The following is a 22,409-nucleotide window of genomic DNA, read 5'->3' as shown; positions in this document are numbered from 1 at the left end:
AACCCCAACAAATCCTCCACTGCTGCTTTACTTCATGTCTGTATTGTCAACATATTGCTAGAGCTTAAACATCACTGAACCAGCCAATTCATGATGTGATACAATATATGATATTTCTGTCTGGTGCCTGTATTTATTGAGTCTTAGGATAGACATGTCCTTGCTTTCCCTTCTTCCTCAGAAGCTGTATAGTTCTGCAGACTTTGAATACTTTGGTAAATAAGAATACTGAAAGAATGAAACCCAGCTAACTTGCAGACAATTTTCTAGGATGGCATACGAGAAGAAAAACCCTTTCATTTCTTTTTTTCCCTCCCCTCCCCTTTTCATTTGTGAATTTATTCTAGAAAGCAAGAAGGATGTTTTATTCCTGATTGATGGCTCAGCCAACCTCTTGGGCATCTTCCCTGCCGTCCGGGATTTTGTACACAAAGTAATTTCTGACCTGAACGTGGGTCCCGACGCCACGCGAGTCGCCGTTGCGCAGTTCAGCGACACCATCCAAATTGAATTTGACTTTGACGAGTACTCATCCAAACAAGATATGCTTACCAAAGTGAAAAGGATGAAGATTAAAACTGGGAAGCAGCTGAACATCGGAGCTGCACTCGATGAGGCTGTAAGGAGGCTGTTTGTGAGGGAAGGTGGAAGCAGAATCGAAGAAGGGGTTCCTCAGTTTTTGGTCCTCCTCGTTGCTGGGAGATCGACCGACAATGTGGAGGAGCCATCAGATGTTCTGAAGCACGCTGGAGTGGTAACCTTTGGTATCAGAGCCAAAAATGCTGACCCTGTAGAGCTGGAAAGGATTGTTTACGCCCCACAATTCCTTCTGAACGTCGAATCCCTCCAGCGGATTTCAGAGCTTCAGCCGAGCATAGTCAACCTGCTGAGAACAGTCCAGCTTCAGCCAGGAGGTACAGGGGTTTCCAAGCCCTGGGGTTTCCAAGAGGCTGAAAGACATGACTTACATGCCCTGCTCAGTTGGTAACTGGAGCATCTGGGTCTGGTGGTGTTTAAAATGATTGTGTAGAAACTGCTGTTGTACTTGGAGTTTCCTCTGCTCACACTCTGATCTGGCAAAGCATTAAGTGCCAAACCAAATTTTGATGATAAGTGGGGAAAATGCTTTTGTTCTGCTGCAAGAGCTGTAGCTGATGCTGTTTCCAGTGTGTAGAACATGGGACAAACCTGAAATAACAGGACATTGTTGCCCCAGAGATGTTGCATTAATTGATGTGCAATGCTGGGCTAGAGATAAAAGAAGCAAACACTGGCTTGTCTCAGTTTCTCTTTCCAGCTTCCCTCTTCTGGAGGAGTGGATTCCAGCATACTGGATTCACTCTTGCTCTGCTATCTCTTCCAGGATATGATGGCAGTTTCTACATTTTCTACAAACACACCAATAAATCAGATGCTCTTGACACAGTTACCATTCAAGCTCAGTAGATGAGATGGATTCATTAAAGAATAATTTTTAAAAGGTCTTCAAAATAACTACATGGCCACAACAACAAATTCACACCGCAGTACTGGAAATCATGAGTGTCCAGCTGTGTGATTTCCTGAGGCAACCTCAACTGGAGCATTAGCTCGTCTCCCAACAGGAGATGGAAACAAGGAAAAGTGTGATAACATCCATCTCTTCTCTCCCTAAGGGGGCAGATGGACTTAGAATCATAGAAACATGAAAAAGAAATAGGGCTGGAAGGAATCTCAGGGTGCCATCTGCTACACACCCTTGTCCCCAGCAGGATCTTTTTGCCCAGAACTGGATTACATTGATCTAATCTGTTCTGGAAACCCTTTGGGGGAGACTTTCCAGATTCCATAGCCAATCTGCTCAGTTGCTTTCATCAGACAGCACTTTCCCTTCACGTCACACTTTTGTCTCCCTAGTCACAGTTCAAGTCTTCTACATCTCCTTCAACCTGAGGAGGACACAGATGTCAGCTTGCTCCCAAACATTCATATTTTCATCTACGTTGGAGAGATGAAAAGGTCTTAGATTTTTCTACAGTCTTTTCATCTAATTTAGGCTTAACATGTTGGTCTTAGTCCTCATGTCACCAGCTGTGTACCTAGCTCATTCAATCCTTCCTTGTAGGTCTTGTAGGTTTTCTTCTACATTTTCACCTTTGCCTCCCCAACATCAGCCTGCTCCAAATGTCCAGAGCGTGACAATGGCATCCTCTGGTCATCTCTTATCCCATCCTTTCCATGAGGATTCATGACCCTTCCCATATTTGTGCAGCTTCTGTCTCAACCAGGACTTGTGCAATCAATTTGAATTGATTCAATTGACACAAGTCTTGAATTCCATCCTCCCTTTTAAAACCATTTCTGTCTTGTCCAGACCGTTTGGAATTCCTTTGGCCACCAAGGACTATTAATAATTGTGCTGTTTGCTCAGGGACAGCAGCATCCACCCAGTTTTCCTAGTATTCTTGGCTAAAAGACATCCATTCCATAGGAGCAACTGTATTTTTTTCCTTCTTTATATTTTTTATCTTCTTATTTTATCTTATCTTTATCTTATTTTTCTTCTTTTTTTTTTTTTTTCTTCATCTGCTACACAGGGATTTTTAATAGGGCTTTCCCATTGTTCCTGAACTTTAGAGGAAGTATGTGAAACAGAGAAACACCAGGCAATGTCTGCTCCCTCTTCCCACCTATATTATTTTTCCTCTCCTATGCAGGTTTCCAACAATCCTCTTAAGAAATACATTTGTTCTGAAGTCTGCATTAAGAGTTCAACTGCCCTTGTTAACTCTTTACATGGCTGAGCATTCATAAGTAGATAATTAATATTTTCTTCAGAGGGGCAGATCATGCTCCTGCTTATTCCACTCGACCTTGCTCTAAGCAAGCCAAGAGTACTTTTTGGGATGTCATCCAGCAGTTGCTGTTTTTGAGAGGCAGTGATATTTTCTGCTTGGCCTAGCCTAAACTTTGCAATTCTGTTGGTCAATAGCATAACAGGTCAAAGTTCTCTGATCTTTGACACTTGATAGTCTTGATTTTGAGATTTTTTTACTTGTTTCTTTGTGGTTTTTGTTTGTTTGTTTTTTTTTTTTTTTTTTTTTGAGAAGAAGAGTTTGGCCACAATTAGCATGTTTTTTCCTGCCTGAAGATAGTAAAGAAAAAAACCCCAGAGATCAGTATCTAGAGTATCTAGATGCATCCTGGAAGAGCATTTCAGCATTTTCAGCTGGATGTCCTCTCCAGCAATTTCTTAATTTCTTCTCAGAAGTATTTCTTTCTAAGTTCAGTAATGCGCCAGAAAAGCTTTTCTCTCCCTGTGAGCACTCCCTGTATGCCATTTTGTCCAGAAGCTCTTTGTTTCTTGGGAACAAAATATCCCTGGCTCCTGTTGCATGCTGCAAAGTCAAATGCCAGCTTCCCATGCCCCTTGGGAGCTCAGGTAGCAGATGGCACCCAGAAATCCCTTGGCACCCCGTTTCCCATGGGTCTATGATTCTACGACTCGGTGGGTAAGGCACGGAATGCACTGCACTCCAATTTCCACCAGCTTCCACCCATCTGCCCCCTCAGCAGGGGTTGCATCCAGTGGCAAAGGAACCGAACCACCTTTCCTGACACCTCGCCCTCCCCTCCCCGAGCTTTGTTCTCCTTCGGTTCAATGTACGAGGAGAACATTAACCACTGTGAAAGAGAATCTCACTTCTCGTCCCCCTTCCCTTACTTGTCTCAAACAGTAGTTGAGAGAGGTGAGAAGAAGGATGTGGTGTTTCTGATCGATGGCTCGGACGGTGTCAGAAGAGGTTTCCCTCTCCTGAAGACGTTTGTCCAAAGAGTCGTGGAGAGCCTGGACATCGGCCGCGACAAGGTGCGCGTGGCCGTGGCGCAGTACAGCAACACCATCCAGCCCGAGTTCCTGCTGGACACCCATGAGGACAAAGCAGATCTCATCAGTGCCATCCAGCAGCTGAAGCTCATGGGAGGGTCTCCTCTGAACACGGGGGCAGCCCTTGACTACCTCATCAAGAACGTGTTCACGGTGTCAAGCGGCAGCAGGATAGCGGAGGGTGTCCCGCAGTTCCTGATCCTGCTGACTGCTGACCGGTCCCAGGACGATGTCAGGAGGCCCTCAGTGGTCCTGAAGACGAGCGGCACGGTGCCCTTTGGCATTGGGATTGGAAATGCCGACCTCACAGAGCTGCAGACCATTTCCTTCCTCCCAGATTTTGCTATCTCTGTGCCCGACTTCAGCCAGCTGGACTCGGTGCAGCAGGTCGTCTCCAACAGAGTCATCCGGCTGACCAAGCAAGAGATACAATCTCTGGCCCCTGACCTGGTTTTCACATCACCCAGCCCAGGTGAGAAGATGTTTGTGTCTGCACCGAGAGCCAGTGGCAAAACATGATGTTTAGAAACATCATGGCTGCAACACAAACTGAGAAAAGCAAAGATGGTCATGGCTAAGACACCAATTCTGAATTCTAGAATTCAGAATTAGATAGAATTCTGTCATGGTCTCCCTGTTGGTGCACTCAGGGTTGGTAGGAGCTGTGCAAATTAAACTGAACCACCTGTAAGCCCAGCCCCTCAAGGTGGTCCATGCTACATTCACGTGGAAGACCCACAAAGCGAATGTTATCACCTTAATCTTATTTTAAGTGGATGGATTTTAAGTCCATGCTGTTCCTTCTGAAATGGAAACCGTGTCCTTTAGATGCTACAGGGGCACCTTCACACCAATAAAAATCAAGGTCAGCTTTCTGCTAAATGTAAGACATCCTGATTTTTCCTACTTTTGCCTCCCTCATTCACTGGGGAAAGGGAAATTGGAGGCAGGCATCAGAAGAAGGATCAGATCTTACCTTTCTGGTCTCCCTTGGAGTGAAATCCAGCCAGTATATGCCTGGGATGAAGAGTATCCACCCCAGAGAAGTCCCTTAGAAATTCGCTGTCCTACTCTGTTAATTCCCTTCTAAACCAGATCACTTTCCTAAACCAGACCACTTTCCTCCATCCCCATTTATCAGTGTGATGTTCTGCGATAATTCAGGCTCTGAATTACCTGAATTACCACTGCAGAAAACACTCTATTAGGAATCAAAAAATCGTCCTGGAAAGGCAGAAGCTGAAAGTATAATAGGATAGAATCTTTCCTAGAGAGCAAAGCCAAAGAAAGAGGGTGGTTCTGAATGTAAAGCAATCTGCCCTGAGTAGGCACTACCACCAGGCTACATTTTCTCGGGTGGAGATCTCAAAAGGAATTACTGTTCCAGGTGTCCCGTTGCTCCCTCTCGCTTCCTTTGCTCTGGAATTTGCTGTTCTTACTACCCCTGGGATGTGCCTAGCAGCCTGGTCGTGTCTCTGGGTTGAACCCAGAGCTTCCTGCTGGGGCTCCTAGGAGTTATCCCAGGCAGGGAAAACAAGGAGTACCATCCCCATGGCCAGAGGCATGGGTTTAGTGGTGTAGATGATGAGCTTAGCTGCTCTCCATGAGCAATTCCTGGTGCTTCTTCCTGACCAGTGCCTTCTCTCCTGCAGCGGGCGTGAAGAGGGACATCGTGTTCCTGGTTGACGGCTCCCGCTACGCCGCCCAGGAGTTCTACCTCGTCCGCGACCTCATCGGGAGGATCGTCAACAACCTGGACGTGGGCATCGACACCACCAGGATCTCGGTGGTGCAGTTCAGCGAGCACCCCCACGTGGAGTTCCTGCTCAACACCCACTCCACCAAGGACGAGGTGCAGAACGCCGTGAGGCAGCTGCGGTCCAAAGGCGGCCAGCTGGTGAACGTGGGGGAGGCCCTGGAGTTTGTGGCCAAGACCATCTTCACCCGGCCCTCCGGGAGCCGCATCGAGGAGGGCGTCCCGCAGTTCCTGGTCATCCTCTCCTCCCGCAAGTCCGACGACGACTTTGAGTACCCGTCCCTCCAAGTCAAGCAAGTGGGGGTGGCACCTATAATGATAGCCAAGAACGTGGATACTGAAGAGATGATACAGATTTCCCTCAGCCCTGAATATGTATTCCAAGTCTCCAGCTTCCAGGAGCTGCCCAGCCTCGAGCAGAAGCTGCTGACTCCGATTGAAACCCTGACTGTGGACCAAATCAGGCGGCTGCTGGGAGATGTGCAGCCCCCCATAGGTAAGGCATTGTCTCTCTCTGGGCTGCTACTCAAACAAATGTTGCCCAAAAGACCTTCTCTTTAGGTCAAGATTTTCCTTAGTTAAAACCTAAGTGGTAGCACATGTACAATTTTAGAAGGAAAGCTTTAGACAGATAGCAATTCTACCCAAGTACCTAAATACATTATAACCTATGATTTTCAAGTCAAGTGCTTTAAACATGGCACTTATTTGGATAAATTTCAATTCAAATACACAATGTGTACTATTGCCTGTTCCCACTTAGCAGTTCTCTAGGAAACATATTGCATGACTTGTGAGGGTTCCTCAGGGTGAGAGAGATAGACGAGAATCTTGCTTCATGATCAGAAGGCTAGATTTATTAATTTATGATATATAATACATTATTACTATGCTAATAGGAATAGAGAAGAGTTCAAAAGCTGCTAAGCTAAGAATAGAATAGGAATAGAATCAATAACAAAGTTCTGTGTCCAAGCAGAAAGCAAGCAATCTCTCCTGTGAGTGGACAGCAAATCCAAACACTCACAGAAGACCAATCACAGCTGCACCTGTTTGATTCCACACCAGCTGATAACAATGGTTTACATTCTTCTTCTGGGGCCTCAGCTTCCCAGAAAGGAAAAATCCCAAAAGAAAAGATTTTTATGAAAAGATGTCTGTGACAGAAACAGGCATAAATCGGGGCAAAAGAAAGCTGGAAACATTGACAAATCCAGAGAAGAGTATCAATGAATGAGACAGATAAGGCTGTGAGTAATGCATGCTTCAAATTCTAGGCAGACACACATCCCCGCTTGTACACAGGCCCTTTTGGAGAGGCTCCCTGAAGCACTGGGGCATATTTTGGCTAAAGTTGACCAAAATATGCCTCGTGGTTCTACCTCACATGACCGCAGATCGCACAGAAATCCTCCAGCAAAGCTTAAGCAAAGGATGGCACGCCAATAATTTCCTCTCTTCTTGTTTCCCTGCAGATGTTTCTGGAGATGAAAAGGACATAGTCTTCCTCATTGACAGCTCTGACAGCGTCCGGCCGGATGGGCTCGCTCACATTCGGGATTTCATCAGCAGAATTGTCCAGCAGCTGGAAGTGGGGCCAAACAAAGTGCGGATTGGGGTGGTGCAGTTCAGCAATAGCGTCTTCCCCGAGTTCTACTTGAAGACCCACAAGTCCAAAAACGCTGTCCTGGAAGCCATCCGCCGCCTGAGGCTTAGAGGTGGGTCCCCCCTGAACGCTGGCAAAGCCCTGGACTTCGTGGTGAAGAACTACTTCATCAAGTCTGCAGGGAGCAGGATAGAAGATGGAGTGCCCCAGCACCTGGTGGTCATCCTTGGAGACCGGTCCCAGGATGATGTGGACAGACCCGCCAGAGTGATCACTTCCACAAGCATCAAACCTCTGGGTGTCGGAGCCAGGAACGTGGACAGGGACCAGCTGCAGGTCATTACCAACGATCCTGGGCGCGTGCTTGTGGTGCAGGACTTCACAGGGCTCTCAACCTTAGAAAAGAGGGTGCAGAACATTCTAGATGAGCTCCCGATACCTACAACAGACTCGCCTGGAATAAATCAAGTTGGTAAGGCTGCTATTCATCCTGAAGACTTTTCTGAACAGAGTACAGATGGTATTTGTATAAAGTGAAAATTATGCTTTAATAACACCTTTCGATTCTCAAACCTCTAGTTGCATTGACTAAAAGAACTCTTTGAAGTTGTTGAGTTAGGAAAGAATGTAATTAAATCTGAAAGGAGATGAGGGTGACTACCAGAAGTAATGCTGTATGAAATGTTGTACAAAAATTTTCTTGTATGGATGTAAAATCCTGCCAAGGGTCAATGAAATTAAAATGGTAGAAAGGGGAGAGAAATTTCATTTGCAAAGTGCTACTTCATGAAGCCCTGAGCAGCTTAAAAGCTATAGGTGCTGCATGCAATTACTAACAACTGTGTTTTCTTTGTAATCTTTTCAGGAGGCAAGAAGCAGGCTGACATTGTGTTTTTGCTGGATGGCTCCATCAATCTGGGGAGAGATAACTTCCAAGAAGTCCTCCAGTTCGTCTACTCCGTGGTGGATGCCATTTACAGGGATGGCGACTCTATCCAGGTAGGGCTGGCCCAGTACAACTCGGATGTCACTGATGAGTTTTTCCTCAAGGACCACTCCACCAAAGCTCAGATTTTAGACGCCATCAACAAAGTCATCTACAAAGGCGGGCGGGTGGCGAACACCGGCGCGGCCATCAAGCACATCCAGGAGAGGCACTTTGTGAAGGAGGCTGGCAGCAGGATTGACCAGAGGGTGCCCCAGATCGCCTTCATCGTCACGGGTGGGAAGTCTACGGATGATGGGCCGAGGGCATCCGTGGAAATCACGCAGAAAGGCGTCAAGGTGTTCGCGGTCGGAGTGAGGAACATCGACCTGAAGGAAGTCAGCCTGCTGGCCAGTGAGAGCGCCATGAGTTTCAGAGCAGCCACAGCCCAGGAGCTGTCAGAGCTGAATGAGCAGGTCCTGGTCACGCTGGAAGCTGCCATGGAGGAGAGGTTGTGCCCAGGAACAACAGATGTGACAAGAGGTAAGGACAATCCCTTCATGACGTTCTCAGGGGTGGCTTTTAATGTCCAGTGTGTTTTGATGGACTTGTTTGTCCTATTGTTGTGCTTTGCCTATGGCCTGAGGTGCAGGATGGGCTCATTTCTCCTCCAGAAGTCTGATGGAGGCTGCAAACTTTTGGTACAAGAGCTGCCTGTCCATGGCCTTCAGCCTGTGAATGACTGGAGTAACATCACCACAGAGGTGCCACCGTGGTGGAACTCATTTCAGATGTGACAGCCAGGCACTAAATCACTGGCCTCCTACCACCACATTTAGCCTTTGGACTAAATCCCACTTTGGACTTTCTCACAGGGACATGATACCAGTATTATCTTGACAGACCAACTTGTTTCTTTGTCAAAATGAAAAGTGATGGCTTTTGTTTCCCCTCCCTGTGTCTATTACAATATAATTGAAATTTTTGGCCATTCAGGCATGCATGGTATGCTGGAAATCACAGAATAATAGAATTCTAGTATAGTTTGAGTTGGAGGGCACCCCAAATACCATTTCATTTCAACTTCCCTGCCATGAAACACCTCCCACTATCTCAGGTTGCTCCAAGCCCTGTCTAACCTGGCCTTGAACACTTCCAGGGATGGGGCTGCCACAGCTTCTCTGGGCAACTACTGCCAGCACCTGCCCACCCTGACATGGAAGAATTTCTTCCAAATATCCCAACTAACCCTGCTCTCTGGCAGTGGGAAGCCATTTCCCCTGCTGTCACTCCAGGATCTTGTCCAAATCCTATGCCCATCTCTCTTATAACCCCTTTAGATAGTGGAGGGGAAAAACAGGGAATTTCCCTTGCCAGATCACCCAGAATGCCCGCCTGATCTCATGACAGGTATATGAGAAAAAAAAAAAAACAGGGCATGAGTGCTTGTAGTTCAAGGTAAAATTGCCTTAAGAAGGAATCCCATGATTTGGCTACTTCAGAAGCCAAGCAGGGGAATTGTGGTGAGTAAGTGAGCTGGTATTGCTGTCGGATCAGGCTCCCAGCAGCTGGTTTTACTTACTGCATTGCAGCCAATCCTACTCCCAGCACAGCTGATCATGCCTCAGCCCTCTGACTTTAAGCAGAGGCGTCTCCTAAACCTCTGGAGAAATAGAAAGATAGGCACAACAGCCCTGAGCTAAGCAGCAGCTCCAACTGGGAAGAAAAACTGAGTGCTGGGAAAAGCAAACCACTGCTGGTGGTATTAACTTATCCCGAGTGTGGTTAAGACATTAACCAGGCTAATACCAAAGAGAATCCAAACCACTCCCTGTGATTTTCTGAGTGTCACTTCCAGCACAGGCAGAAGGTGCACACTGTACAACTACTGACAGGTTTCCACGTGCTGGAGAGAGAGAAAGGCAGTCTTAGCTGCCTGATGAAAATGCAAATTTCTCTTGGACTTGGTTTAGGCAGCTCGTCCCAGTGCTAAAATTAAATAAAGAAAATTAATGAAATGCAAGTTTCCCCAGGTTGTCACTGCTATGGTGAAAAGAAACAGAAGGCACTTGTGCAGCAAGTGGTGTCAGTTCTTGATGCAGTGTCCTCATTAACTGCTAAAAGAGTAATTAGAAATTGAAAACCAATCATTGCATTGTTCCATGCTGCTCTTCTCTCTATCTTCCCCCTTCAGACTGTGACCTAGAAGTGATAATTGGCTTTGATGTCAGTGATGTTGGGCCCGGCCAGAGCATCTTCACTTCCCAGCGAGCCCTGGAGTCCAGAATGGAGTCTGTGCTGAACAGGATAACACAGATGCAGAAGATCAGCTGCACTGGCAACCAGGCACCCAATGTCAGGGTGGCCATCATGGCCCAGGCCCAGGGGGGACCTGTGGAGGGGCTGGATTTTTCCGAGTACCGGCCCGAGCTCTTGGAGAGGTTCCTGGACATGCGGACCCGCGGGCCCTACTACCTCAGGGCAGACACACTGAGGTCCTACCTGAGCAAATTCCGCTCCTCACCCGCTGGCAGCACCAAGGTGAGCCAGGGCCGAGGCCTCTGGGGTGGTACTGGCCCGCAAAGCTGGCTTCTGGTGTCCTTTAGTTGCTAAAGAAACTCTAAATTAATAATAATTTTTTTAAAAATTAAATTTAATTTATTCACCATAAATGTAGTCACTTAACCCTACTTGCTTGCAGCACTGTCCCTGCATTGCCAAGGTCCTGACAATTGATGAGCATCACTGCAGCCAGTTCCCACAATCACTGCTTAGCTGCAAATTATTGCTCTCCAGATATTTCCTGTGTTGTTCTCTAGCAACACCTGCATGATGTACAGGAACAGGAATGCACAGGAACCTGGCACAGGAATGCAGAGCTTCATGGCCTGGAAAAGGTGTAGAAGTCCCCTCACCTTGTCTCAGATGAAGCATTGGGAAAAGGGGTCCTGACAGAAGCATTGAAATATTCTGGGTCCTGACAGAAATTTGTCTCTCTCCCAGGTCATAATCCATTTTACTGATGGTGTAGATGAGCCAATAAGTCAGCTGGAGGCTGCTTCGTCTACTTTACACTCAGAAGGTAATTTTTTTGCTCTTCCAGGCAGTGACTGTTAACACGTAGCCATTTTACCACCACTTCTAAATCCATCTGCTTTTGATAAGTAAGAGCTAAGGATTTTGTGAGCTCTACATGCACTTTCTGTTCTTCACTGCCTTCCTATGATGTTTTAACTGCCTGCTGCCACCTAAGCACGTGGGCAACTTACACTAGATGTGTCTGAAGATGCTTGTTCTCTATTGAAAAGGAGAAATAAAAGATGTGGATGGATCACAGGGGAGGGTGATAACACATGGTTAACACCTCTCCCCATCACAAAACCCCCTCTGCTTCTCCCTGCCAGGAGTCAACGCTCTCATCTTCGTCGGGCTGGACCGAGTGGCCAACTTTGACAGAGTGATGCAGCTGGAGTTCGGCCGTGGCTTCACCTACAACAGGCCTCTCAGAGTTAATCTGCTGGACCTGGACTTTGAGCTGGCAGAGCAGCTTGTAAGTAACTTGGCACGGGCAGTGCTGCCTTGTAATGCTGGAGGGCAGCCCACAGCTGGATGTCCTGCGGGGCTGAGCCGTGGCTGGATTACACCCTCTTGGCTCTGCTCCTCTCCCCTCCCTGCCTCACGTCAGCTCCTTTCACAGATGCCACAGCAAACAAAGTTCAGAGCAGATCACAGTCTCTTCCCACTCCTGAAGAAACCCTTCTCCAGCCAAGGCTTTAGGTCAAATGGGATGGGATCAGATGCCATCAAAAGCTGCAGTGCCAAAAACCCGCCTTCTGCTTGTGTTTACACTGTTGGTTTTTTTAGCCTTACAGTAATGCCCTGTCGTGCCTGGTCAGTGCTAAACCTCTTGTAGAAGCCTTGCTTTCAAGGTTTCTTTCCCTGATCTCATGCACTGCCTGTATTTTAGACATGCTTTTAACAAATGTAGGAGTTACCCTTTTAAGTCCCTCCCAGCCTAACCCATTCCATGATTCTTTCCTCTTCATACGTTTACTTCTTTCCCAATGCAGTCCCTCTCGAGTTAATTTTCTGTCAGCCTCAGTATGTCCAGTCCCTCCCAACTTCTCAGCTGCTACCAGCATGATTCAGCTCCTTTTCCAGTAGATTTAATAAGATTGGGTTTAACCACTGGTCCCTGTGGTAGCCTTGCTGGGCCCTTCCTCACAAATCAAAGCGCAGCCCCTTGTGAGTGAGCCTTGGGTTTTGGGATAAGAATTGGTCCCCAGCCCCTCCCCAGGTAATTCAGCCCAGAAAAATCCTTTCAAAATGTAAATGTGCAAAGCTGGCAGGAAACATTTGCAGCCAGCAATGTACTTGGCAAAGAAAGTGATTTTTTCCCTCTTTTTTGCTGTTGGATGATGTAAAACCAAGCTGTGGTTTCTCTGAGTCCATATCATTCTTTTTAACCTTTTTTTTCCTCCTTTACTGTGTGTTTGCAAACTGTTCTCAGCCTGTGGGTTGCTGCTGAGCTGCTCACTGCAGCGACTTTATTGTGGTCTGCTCCCCAGCCTGGATTTTTTCCTTTGGAGATGGGATTTCTCTCTTCAGTGACAGGCACAGCTCTGGGGACTGATGTCCTGCTACATGCACTCTGCCCCACACAGTTTCTGTTTAAACCCTTCCCTCTGGTGTCCAAAATCAGCTGTTGGGACTCTGGCAGGTTTCTAATGCTTTCACTTCCCATTTTTCCTGCAGGACAACATCGCAGAGAGGGCGTGCTGCAAGGTCCCCTGCAAGTGCTCAGGACAGAGAGGGGACAGAGGTGTGCCAGGCCCTATAGGACCAAAGGTTTGTCACTCCATCTGGGGATGAGGGCTCCCTGTGCACAGGAACCTGATGGCGATGTGCAGGTCGTGTATTTGCAGTGGGTGATGCTAATGGGGAGATCAGCATCATTTATTCTCCCCTCCTTTGAAAACTGACCCTGGGACATGCAGAGCAATTGTGGCTGCTCTTCTTCCCTTTCCCCACAGCCTCAGTGCTGCAAAACATCCAAGAGGGCAGGGATAAACGTCTGGAATGACAGGGTGAAACATCCTGTGAAACAATATAGGGACATCAAAAGATTATATCTCTCATTAACATATATGGCCAAGCAGCTGCTTTGTCCTTATCTAAGAAAACCTTGGATATCAATCACAGAACTATGAAGGGAGTTAATAATTTTCTTTGTTGTCTTCTAGGGTGTCACAGGGGATCTTGGCTACGGAGGCTACCCTGGTGATGAAGGAGGACCGGTGAGTGAGTGCCCCTGTTCCAATGGGGACCTCAACACTGTCAAGTGTTTGGAGGTGTTTCCACTAAATGAAAAGCCTCCAAACATTTTTTCCTGCTGGGAATGTGGATGTGGGTTACAAGAGGCAGCAGAACTCTGAGTTTCCCACACCTGACATGCTGAGTTGCTGGTCCCAGCTTCTCCTGAGAGAAAGTTAGTAGGGAGCTTCTCGAGAGCTGGAGAAGGATAATGGGGGAATAACTCCCATTATTTGATGTGACCCCTCTCTGTGCTATTCCCCAAGGCAAATAAAATCCTCAACTTCATCAAATCTGCAGCCTATGCCAAAGTTATCCATACCACCTGCAGCTGAAAGATTTGAGTTAGTCCAAAAGTGGAACCAAGAGTGATGTTCCTACCCCTCACATGGCAGACAATGTGAATCCCAGGAATTCTTACCAGCACTCTTCATCCAAACTCTGCATGAATCCCTCATCAGCCCTGGAATAAACATCCCTGCAGGCATCACTCCCAAGGGCTGAAGCTGAGGCCAAGGGGCTGACAGAGCTCATGGCTTTTCCAACAGCCCAGGCAGGGGCCAAAGGCTGCTGTGAGACATCCCGTGCCAGGCAATGTTTTCCTGGGGCTTGAAGGTCAGGATGGGATTAGACATCTGTGCACAGCTCTGAGGGCTTCATCTTGTCATTTTGGTTTTGGAAGAGAAGCTTCACAAAGCTCTTTCACAGCTGAGGGACTGGCAAGGATGTTTCTCTCGATGATGATGAAGACTTGCAGTTGGTCTCTATGTGAGGAATGTTGTAGTGATAGTGGGGTGGCCAGGCAAAACCTGCTGCTCCTGTGCCTCGAAGCCACCTCCTGTGGCAGGCAGCTACAGAAACAGGCTTAGCAGGCAACTCCTGACTTGTTTTTTCCCCTCTGTGCACCAGGGTGAGCGTGGACCTCCGGGTGCGAATGGGACACAAGGTTTCCAGGGATGCCCCGGGCACAGAGGAACAAAGGTACATGTAGAACAAGCCTGCAAAGAGCAGACCCAGAGCCCAGGGGGTGGGAGTCCCCCAGGGGTATCTCCTGCTGCTTCAGGAGGTCACCCTTGAGTGGTTGTGTCCGCCTGGCCAGGCACCAGGGCTTTCAGAGGCTGCTGTGGCTTTGGTGTTGCTGTGAAGAGCAAAAAGGCAGCCCAGAGAGCCAGGCTCAATCCACAGACAAGGATGATCTGTCTTCTGCAGTCTGGCTCTGGGGGAAAGGTTTGGGAAGGGATGGATGTGCGTGTCTTGGCACAGGGCTGGGACAGTGAGTGGGTGGAATTCTGCTGCTGGGGAGTAGGGAGACAAGTGAGCCATGGCTGGGGCTTTGAAGAGGAACCTTGAGCTAATGGCCAGGACAGCAGCTGCACCCCATGCCAGAAAAGGTGGTGAAACATACAATGGGAAGTACTGAAATTGAGGGGATGTTTCCTACCATTTGCTCTGGCTGCATGATCCTCTGGCAAGGAGAAGAGGAATGCATAAACCAAGCCCATTAGCTGAGATACTGAGTTTCATTAAAAGTCTGTTCAGCCTTGGACAAAGGCACTAAGACTGGCTCTGGATTAACATAAAATTGGGTGCAGGGAGAAATGAAAGTCAGTGAAGGAAGAGTTGTGGCAAGGAGTGAGATATTTTATTGGATCAGCTGGATTAACCCCCATGCCCCACATATTTTATCTTGGCACAAGTGTTGGGGAGGCAGCTGAAGACAAACATTGACATAAGAGAAATTAGGGAAAGTCCTGTCCTGGTCATGGCTCTGGGTCTGCCACCAAGCCCAGCCCTCCTTCTCCACTGCTCCCTAGGGCAGTGAGCTGGAAAAAAGTGGAGTAACTCTCTTTTTTATCTCCTCAGGGTTCTCGGGGATTCCCAGGAGAGAAGGTAGGGAGCCATTTCCTCATGCCACAGCAGTGGATAATGAGTGTGTGGCACATCAGTATCCCCTTCCCCATTCCCCCTTCCTCTCACTGAGCATTTGCCCCTTGCCTCCCTTCCACAGGGTGAACTGGGAGAAATGGGTCTGGATGGCATTGATGGAGAAGAGGTCAGTAATTTTAATTGCTTTTCTCTTAATGACTTGATGCTTCAGCGAAGTGTCTAAAAAGCACCTTGGAAGTGGCAAATATCCTAATTTTTTTTTTTTTTTTTTTTTTTTTTTTTTAGGGAGACAAAGGTTTGCCTGGCTCCTCTGGAGAGAAGGGATATTCTGGCAGGAGGGTAAGCTTTAATCTCTTTTACAGTGGGGCTAAATGATGGTGTAGAGGTGGATTTGGGCCAGGGGAGGGTGGAAAGCCATCGTGCTCCCCTCAGGGCTGAGGGCTGGGCAGAGATGCTTTCACAAGCAAGAGCTGCTCTTCCTAACTCTCCACCTCTTCCCACAGGGAGATAAGGGAGTCAAGGGAGAACGAGGGGAACGAGGCGACCGCGGGCTCCGTGGAGATCCGGTAAATACTGCTCAGGCATCTCCTTGATTTTCCACCACCTTCCCACTGATCCTGGGCTCATCAGAGAGGGGGGCTCTGGCCTATTAAATGCTGTTTGACAGTGGCAGGCCCCATGACAGAGCAAGGACTCAGAGGTGACACATGAGTACCACGTTATACCAACGCATCAATCACTGCTTCACCATATTAAAATTCCCCTTCCTCTTCTCCTTTAGTATTACTTCTCAGTTGAAAAGCTGTGTCTGTCTGAAAACATCAGCAATACTTCATCTATTTCAGTCAAAAAAGGGAAAAAAATAAAAGAAAAGTTGGTTCTCAGCTCTAGCTGAGAACTCTCTCAGTTTATGAGATTTGATTTTCATGTCCCACTTACACAGATGTTTCTCATTGCTCTGTTGCTTTCAGGGAGATTCAGGAGCTGATAATACTCAACGGGGCCCCAGAGGACAAAAGGGTGAAATTGGACCAATGGTAAAATTTCTTTGTTGTCTTTGTGTTGTTTTTTGGTTTTTACAACAGAATGGGCCAAAGAATGGGGGAAAAAGGGATGCTGCCAAAAAGATGCAAGTTTCTTAAACTCATTGTGCCTTGTCAGATGGAATATTTTTTTCCACTAGAAAATGTTGTTGATTTGGGACCAAAACTTTCTCTGGGAAGATGTCAGTTTAGAAGATGTTTTGTGTAAAAAGCACCTTTTAATTTTTTTTTTTTTTATTATTTTACAATGCCATTTGTGATGTTGCCTCTGAAAAGAACTTGGAAATTACCTTTGTATGTTCTCATGGGTCAGATACAACAGCAGAGAACTGATTAGATTACACCAAATCTAAACCTCCTGATTCACCTGAAACCTTTTCAAGAAAAAAACCCCCACACACTCCTTGGAAAATGTCAAACCCCATCTGTTTTCACATCAGCTCACAATAAAAAATGCACTTAATTTGTCAGAAGGCATTTCCCAAAAAATAGGAATGTTGACTTCTGCTGGCTCAGAAACTTGATGGAAAGTCTCTGTGAGTTGTAGAAGGATTCCCACCAAAGGCAGGACTTTCAACTTGTGTGAAAGCATGAAACGAGCCATTTTTGGAGAACTGAATCTGTTTTCCCAGTGCCTGCTCATCTCAGTGCTCTCACTTGAGTTTTGTTTTTCCCTTAGGGAGATCCTGGACCGGCAGGGCCGGAGGGCCAAAACGGTGAAGCAGGGAGGAATGTGAGTAGAGTTGCCAGACCTCCAGTCAGCAAGGCCCAAGCTTAGATTGACCATAACTTTTCCCCTCCTTCCTTTCCATGTATTTTGATTCAAACAAACAACAGGAATTCAACTTCAAAACCCAACAAGCCACCCCAACAATAAGAAAAAAAAAATCTCAAAAGGAAAATGCCTCCTGGCTTCCTGACTTGTAGAAACTTTAAAAGTCGAATTTATTCCCATGAAAATAATTCAGTGCTCAGGTCAGTGGCATTACATATGATTTATGTATGAGGCCAGGTTGGATAGTGCTTGGGGAAGGTGTCCTTGCCCATGGCAAGAGGTTGAAATTCGATGGTCTTGAAGGTCCCTTCCATTCCAAACCAGTCTGTGATTCCATTATATGCATCTGCATTTGGCTGCTGGTTTTGGAAAGGCAAAAACTGAGCTAGAGCAGGGATGTCTGGGATGTGTTTCCTGCTGCTTGTCACTCCTGTCCCAGGGAGGGTGACATGCTCCTGACATGCTTGAGGGAGCAGCTCACCTCTGTGGGGGATATGAGGAGGAAAAAAACATGCCCAAGTCTGATTTAAGAGATCTGACCATGTGGATTTCTCTCTCTCTTTCCCTCCAGTAGTTTTAAAACATCCAAATGTAGTTTTTGGACTAAGAAGCTTTGATAAGAAGAATTTATCTAAAAGTAATAGGGAAAGGTGTACTTAGATATTAGATCAACAAGCCTCATTGTTCCTTCCTTTGCAGGGCATGGCAGGACGAAGGGGGCCCATAGGAATAAAGGTAGGTGGTGATGGGACAACAATGGTGCTCCTGCCACACCATGGACCAGGCAGCCTCAGCACCCAGAGGGATGTGCCAGGAGAAGGCTCATGCAGGCTCTGCTTGTTCCTCTCTGCCTCCTCTCTCCTCCAAATTTCCCAGCTCCTCCTCCTCAGTCTCATCTCCCTGTGTGCTCCTTGCTGGACTCAGTGCAGAGGTGTCCTGCCACAGCATTCCCTGGTCCCTATCCATGATTTGTCCCTGTGTGCTGCTGGAGCAGTGTAACAGGGCCTGATGGTTGCTGGCCATTGATTGCAGGAGGCAAATTGCCCTCACCATCACTGCGCTTATTATCTACTATCACCATATCTTAAAAAAAAATAAAAAAAGAAAAAAAGAAAAAACCTTAGTGAAAATCCTATCTTCTCCACTCATTGTGCAGCTGTGGATGCCCTGATCTCCCCTTTCCCTTCCCATGGTGCTGACCACATCTAACCTGCCCTGTGCTGTTTCATTCTTGCAGGGCACCAAGGGCGCGCCTGGCCAGCCAGGGCCAGCTGGAGAACAAGGCATGCGAGGGCCACAGGTCAGTGAGGGCACAGCAGAGGGAAGGCCTTGCCTCATGGTGCTGGGTGTTACCTCATCACAGCCACCTCCCCAGAGACCCTCACCCACAAAGGCTGTTGGGATTTGGGTATTTTTGGGTGTGCTGTGGCCTGGCTGTCCCACCCGCCACACCAGCCAAAGTGTGACGTGTTTGCAGAGCATCCCTCAGACGCGGCAGAATTTGCTTCCCCTTGGATCTTGGTGTGTTTTTTGGTGTGTTTCTGGTGTGCTGACAGCCTCTCTTTTCCTCCCACACAGGGTCCCCCTGGCCAGATTGGCACACCAGGCATCAGAGGAGAGCAGGGCATCCCTGGACCCAGGGTAATCCTTCTGCTGCTTCCCAGACATGCTGTTGTGAACTAATAAGATTCCAATGTGTTTTCACATTCCCCTCTCCTAGGGCTCCAGCTCTGCTCCAATCTCTTTTCACACTCTCTTCCAGCATGATTCTCCTCTCAACTTATGCTTAGGACTTCTTGATCAAGAGTTACAGAAGAGAAAGAGATAAAAGCAACCACAGAGGGGTCAGAACTTCAGAGTTTGGTCCATTATTGCAATTTTAGTTAAAGAGGATCACTGAGTGACTGGTGGGACATCTCTGTGATGTTTCATCCTCTGAAGCCAGAGCATGACCATCTCACATGCCTGCAGGGGCCACCCCATGTATTTATTTCTCCCTCCTGCTGCATTCCTCAGCCACATCCTTTGACACAAAGCCACATTGCATTTCCCCACCCCCAGCATGATTTTCCCCCTCCTGCTTTCCCGTGGGTGTTCTCTTAGGGTCAATATAAATTTCTGATGGCATCTGCATTGAACTGAGCTGGACCTCCCAAACATAAGCAGACTTCTGAACTTCCTGAGGTGTTTTGAGAGACACCAGCTCTAGTAGTCAGTACATGATTTCTATGGTCATCCAGTTCCCTAGTTCCTGGCACCCAAGTTTCCCTGAACGTTGCCAACATGCCTCTCCCCGTTTCCATTCCAGGCTGGGAGTGGACCTCCAGGACCCCCAGGAGACCGTGGCAGGATTGGTCCTCTGGGAAGGAAGGTATGTCTTCAGGAGCACTGGGCACCAGCAACTAAAGCTGCGTTGAAAAGCTGCTGGATTTTGCATGGGCTTAAAGAAACCCATGAGGTGAACCTCTTGGGCTTGCAGTGTGGGCAGAAGCAACCCTGTGCTCATTGTCTCATGAGGCTCCCATTTCAGTGAGCAGAAAGGCAAAAGTAGCTGAGCAACTGAGATTCCCAATGAACTTTCCTGGGCAGATTCTCAGAAAATGCCCATGCGGGAAGGTTCCTGAAATCTTTCCTGAAATCACCAAAGGTCCCACTAAAGAGTATGCATGTGGCAGCATTTTGGGCTGTGTAGGTCCAGTCATGCCTTTCTGCCACAAGGAGGGCTGCAGACTGCTCTGTGAGAGGAAACCAGTGTTGATGGGGTGGGGAAGGCACAGAGCAGCCTGGAATTTCAGCACATCCTTTAAAAGATGCTCCTGTTTTTAGGGTGAGCCTGGAGACCCTGGACCCAAAGGGCCAAACGGACAGCCGGGCCCACGAGGAGAGATGGTGAGTGTGGCCATGCCTTCACACCTCTAAGGACACTTCAGGAACTTCAAGGAGCATTTAAAAATTTCACAAAGCCCTGTGGCTTCAGTGGGTTCTTTCTACTGGTGCTGCTGGACCTGTGGGGTTTAAGTTATTCATTTTCATATTCATGACTCTGGCTTTCCAATTTTAGGGTGATGATGGACGCGATGGAATTGGTGGCCCAGGTCCTAAAGGCAGGAAGGTAGGTGTATGCTCAGCATTCTCACCTCCTCAACAAGGGCAGGGAGGCAGCCAAGATCTCCAGTGCAGATGGATGAGGGAATTTTCTAGAACATATCCAAATTAACCTTTCTGTTGTTTCAGGGAGAACGTGGCTTCGTAGGTTACGCAGGGCCAAAGGTAGGTGCATCCCATGAGCTGTGCATTTATTTTCCAAGCAATTTTCCACGGGCCTGTGCAGGTTTAGAGCTGCTGTTTGTGTGCTGTTTTCCCCTCCTAGGGTGGACCTGGTGACCGTGGTGTTGCTGGAGGCCCCGGCCCCAAAGGAAACAGAGGCCGCAGAGTAAGTTGGACCATGGTACAAATTTTCCCTTCTGCATGAATGCCTTGAAAGATGGACACGTCTTTTCCTCCAAGTGCTTCTGGGAGTCCTCCTGCAGATGTTCATGGAGGGGATTTCTCTGCTCTCTCTTTCCAGGGAGATGCAGGAGTACCTGGGATACCCGGTCAGAAAGGAGAGATTGGATACCCTGGGCCATCTGTAAGTGTTCATTGCATTGCTGATTGCCTTCATGTAATGGTCTCTGTGGGTGCCAGGGGTTGAAAAATAAGTCCATCACTGTCTCCTGCTGATTTCAAGTTGAGGAAATCCCTCTTTATTTGTGTTGGATGTGTCTCCATTAATTTTTAAGCAGCTGTTTATCACTGACAAATATTTACCCTTCCTCAAACCAAAGGAAAAACTCAAGGGACATGCTCTTACCTGGCATTAGGAATTGCCCATGGCAATATGCCCCTTAAAATTCCTTTTAGGAGATTCTCATCTCTTTATCATTCACCACCCCATTCAGGATAGGACCATGACCAAATCTGGCTGGCACAAGGCTTCCTAGAAAGGCCAAGGTGGCTGGGGGCTTGCTTTGCATGTGAACCTGGAGAATCATAACTCATAGAGTGGTCTGGGTTGGGAGGGACCCTAAAGGCCATCCAGTTCCAGCCTCCCTTTTGGGTTTGACCTCAGCTAGGTTTACTCCTCACACAGAAGAGCCCTGCACTCTGTTGCTGGAAACACAGCTGAAAACAGACAGATTTTCCCATGGCTCAGTAGTTATTCTGACAGCGTTCATGAGGCACCCTGGAGATACACTTTGCACTCAACTTCTCTTCCTTCTTTGAAACAGGGCCTTAAAGGCGAGAAAGGAGAATCCAGAGATGTAAGTGTGGCACAATTTCTCTCTTGTTTTGGAACACCCCTGGGTTGGCTGTGTGACATATTTCTGTCCTCTCCTTTCTTTATTTCCTAAAGCAATGTGCGCTGGTGCGGAACATCAAAGACAAATGCCGTGAGTACCTCCTCAGTGCCTTGCTGAGCCCCCCTCTCTCTACCCTTATTTGCCCATCATGTTACAAGAATGGCACTGACCAAGCTGTTCTTTTCTCTCCATCTTTTCCACAGCTTGCTGCTATGGTAAGTCTCATTCAGTCCTTTAAACCCCAGGGTGGCTGCATGTTGCTCTCCCCACGTATGGATGATTTACCCCTGCTGAGGACACTGTCCCTGCATCCTGACAGCTGCTTGAGGCATGGCTTGTTCCCAATGCCCATTCCAACAGGTCCCAAGGAGTGCCCTGTCTTCCCAACCGAGCTGGCCTTTGCTATTGACACCTCCTCGGGCGTCGTGAGGGAGGTTTTCAACAGGATGAAGCAAACCGTGCTCAGAGTGGTCAACAACTTGACCATCGCTGAGAGCAACTGTCCCCGAGGGGCACGGGTGGCCCTGGTCACCTACAACAACGAGGTCACCACCGAGATCCGCTTTGCTGACGCCAGGAAGAAATCCAGCCTCCTGCAGCAGATCCAAAACTTCCAGGCAACGCTGACCACGAAGCCGCGCAGCCTGGAGACCGCCATGTCCTTCGTGGCCAGGAACACCTTCAAGCGTGCCCGCAGTGGCTTCCTGATGAGGAAGGTGGCTGTCTTCTTCAGCAATGGGGACACCAGGGCGTCCCCACAGCTCAACGATGCTGTGCTGAAGCTCTACGATGCCGGGGTTGTGCCGGTGTTCCTCACCAGCAGGCAGGATGCGGTGCTTGCCAGAGCTCTGGAGGTTGGGCTCCTTCACCCTTTCTTTATTTTCTGCTCGTGCCCT

The 22,409-nt window shown here is 47.9% G+C and overlaps 1 protein-coding gene across 1 annotated transcript in view; it reads left to right on the top strand.

The window, feature by feature from the left end:
* The window catches only part of COL6A3 (collagen type VI alpha 3 chain), a 58,303-nt gene that overhangs the window by 22,956 nt on the left and 12,938 nt on the right, over positions 1-22,409 (top strand). Inside the window, exons 6-35 of the mRNA XM_064718347.1 lie at positions 348-914; positions 3,717-4,337; positions 5,518-6,117; positions 7,097-7,699; positions 8,093-8,695; positions 10,347-10,693; positions 11,156-11,234; positions 11,557-11,702; positions 12,908-13,000; positions 13,396-13,449; positions 14,375-14,446; positions 15,329-15,355; positions 15,474-15,518; positions 15,638-15,691; positions 15,856-15,918; positions 16,324-16,389; positions 17,075-17,128; positions 17,870-17,905; positions 18,408-18,470; positions 18,749-18,811; positions 19,479-19,541; positions 19,997-20,059; positions 20,232-20,282; positions 20,405-20,440; positions 20,541-20,603; positions 20,739-20,801; positions 21,442-21,474; positions 21,567-21,603; positions 21,717-21,728; positions 21,874-22,367. Coding sequence (XP_064574417.1) covers positions 348-914; positions 3,717-4,337; positions 5,518-6,117; positions 7,097-7,699; positions 8,093-8,695; positions 10,347-10,693; positions 11,156-11,234; positions 11,557-11,702; positions 12,908-13,000; positions 13,396-13,449; positions 14,375-14,446; positions 15,329-15,355; positions 15,474-15,518; positions 15,638-15,691; positions 15,856-15,918; positions 16,324-16,389; positions 17,075-17,128; positions 17,870-17,905; positions 18,408-18,470; positions 18,749-18,811; positions 19,479-19,541; positions 19,997-20,059; positions 20,232-20,282; positions 20,405-20,440; positions 20,541-20,603; positions 20,739-20,801; positions 21,442-21,474; positions 21,567-21,603; positions 21,717-21,728; positions 21,874-22,367 — 5,171 coding nt within the window. The remainder of the gene's footprint in view (positions 1-347; positions 915-3,716; positions 4,338-5,517; positions 6,118-7,096; positions 7,700-8,092; positions 8,696-10,346; positions 10,694-11,155; positions 11,235-11,556; positions 11,703-12,907; positions 13,001-13,395; positions 13,450-14,374; positions 14,447-15,328; positions 15,356-15,473; positions 15,519-15,637; positions 15,692-15,855; positions 15,919-16,323; positions 16,390-17,074; positions 17,129-17,869; positions 17,906-18,407; positions 18,471-18,748; positions 18,812-19,478; positions 19,542-19,996; positions 20,060-20,231; positions 20,283-20,404; positions 20,441-20,540; positions 20,604-20,738; positions 20,802-21,441; positions 21,475-21,566; positions 21,604-21,716; positions 21,729-21,873; positions 22,368-22,409) is intronic.

This window comes from Zonotrichia leucophrys, chromosome 7 (assembly GCF_028769735.1).
Source record: "Zonotrichia leucophrys gambelii isolate GWCS_2022_RI chromosome 7, RI_Zleu_2.0, whole genome shotgun sequence".
NCBI lineage: Eukaryota > Metazoa > Chordata > Aves > Passeriformes > Passerellidae > Zonotrichia > Zonotrichia leucophrys.
Note: the sequence above shows the minus strand (reverse complement) of the source record. Positions and strands in the feature narration are given on the sequence as shown.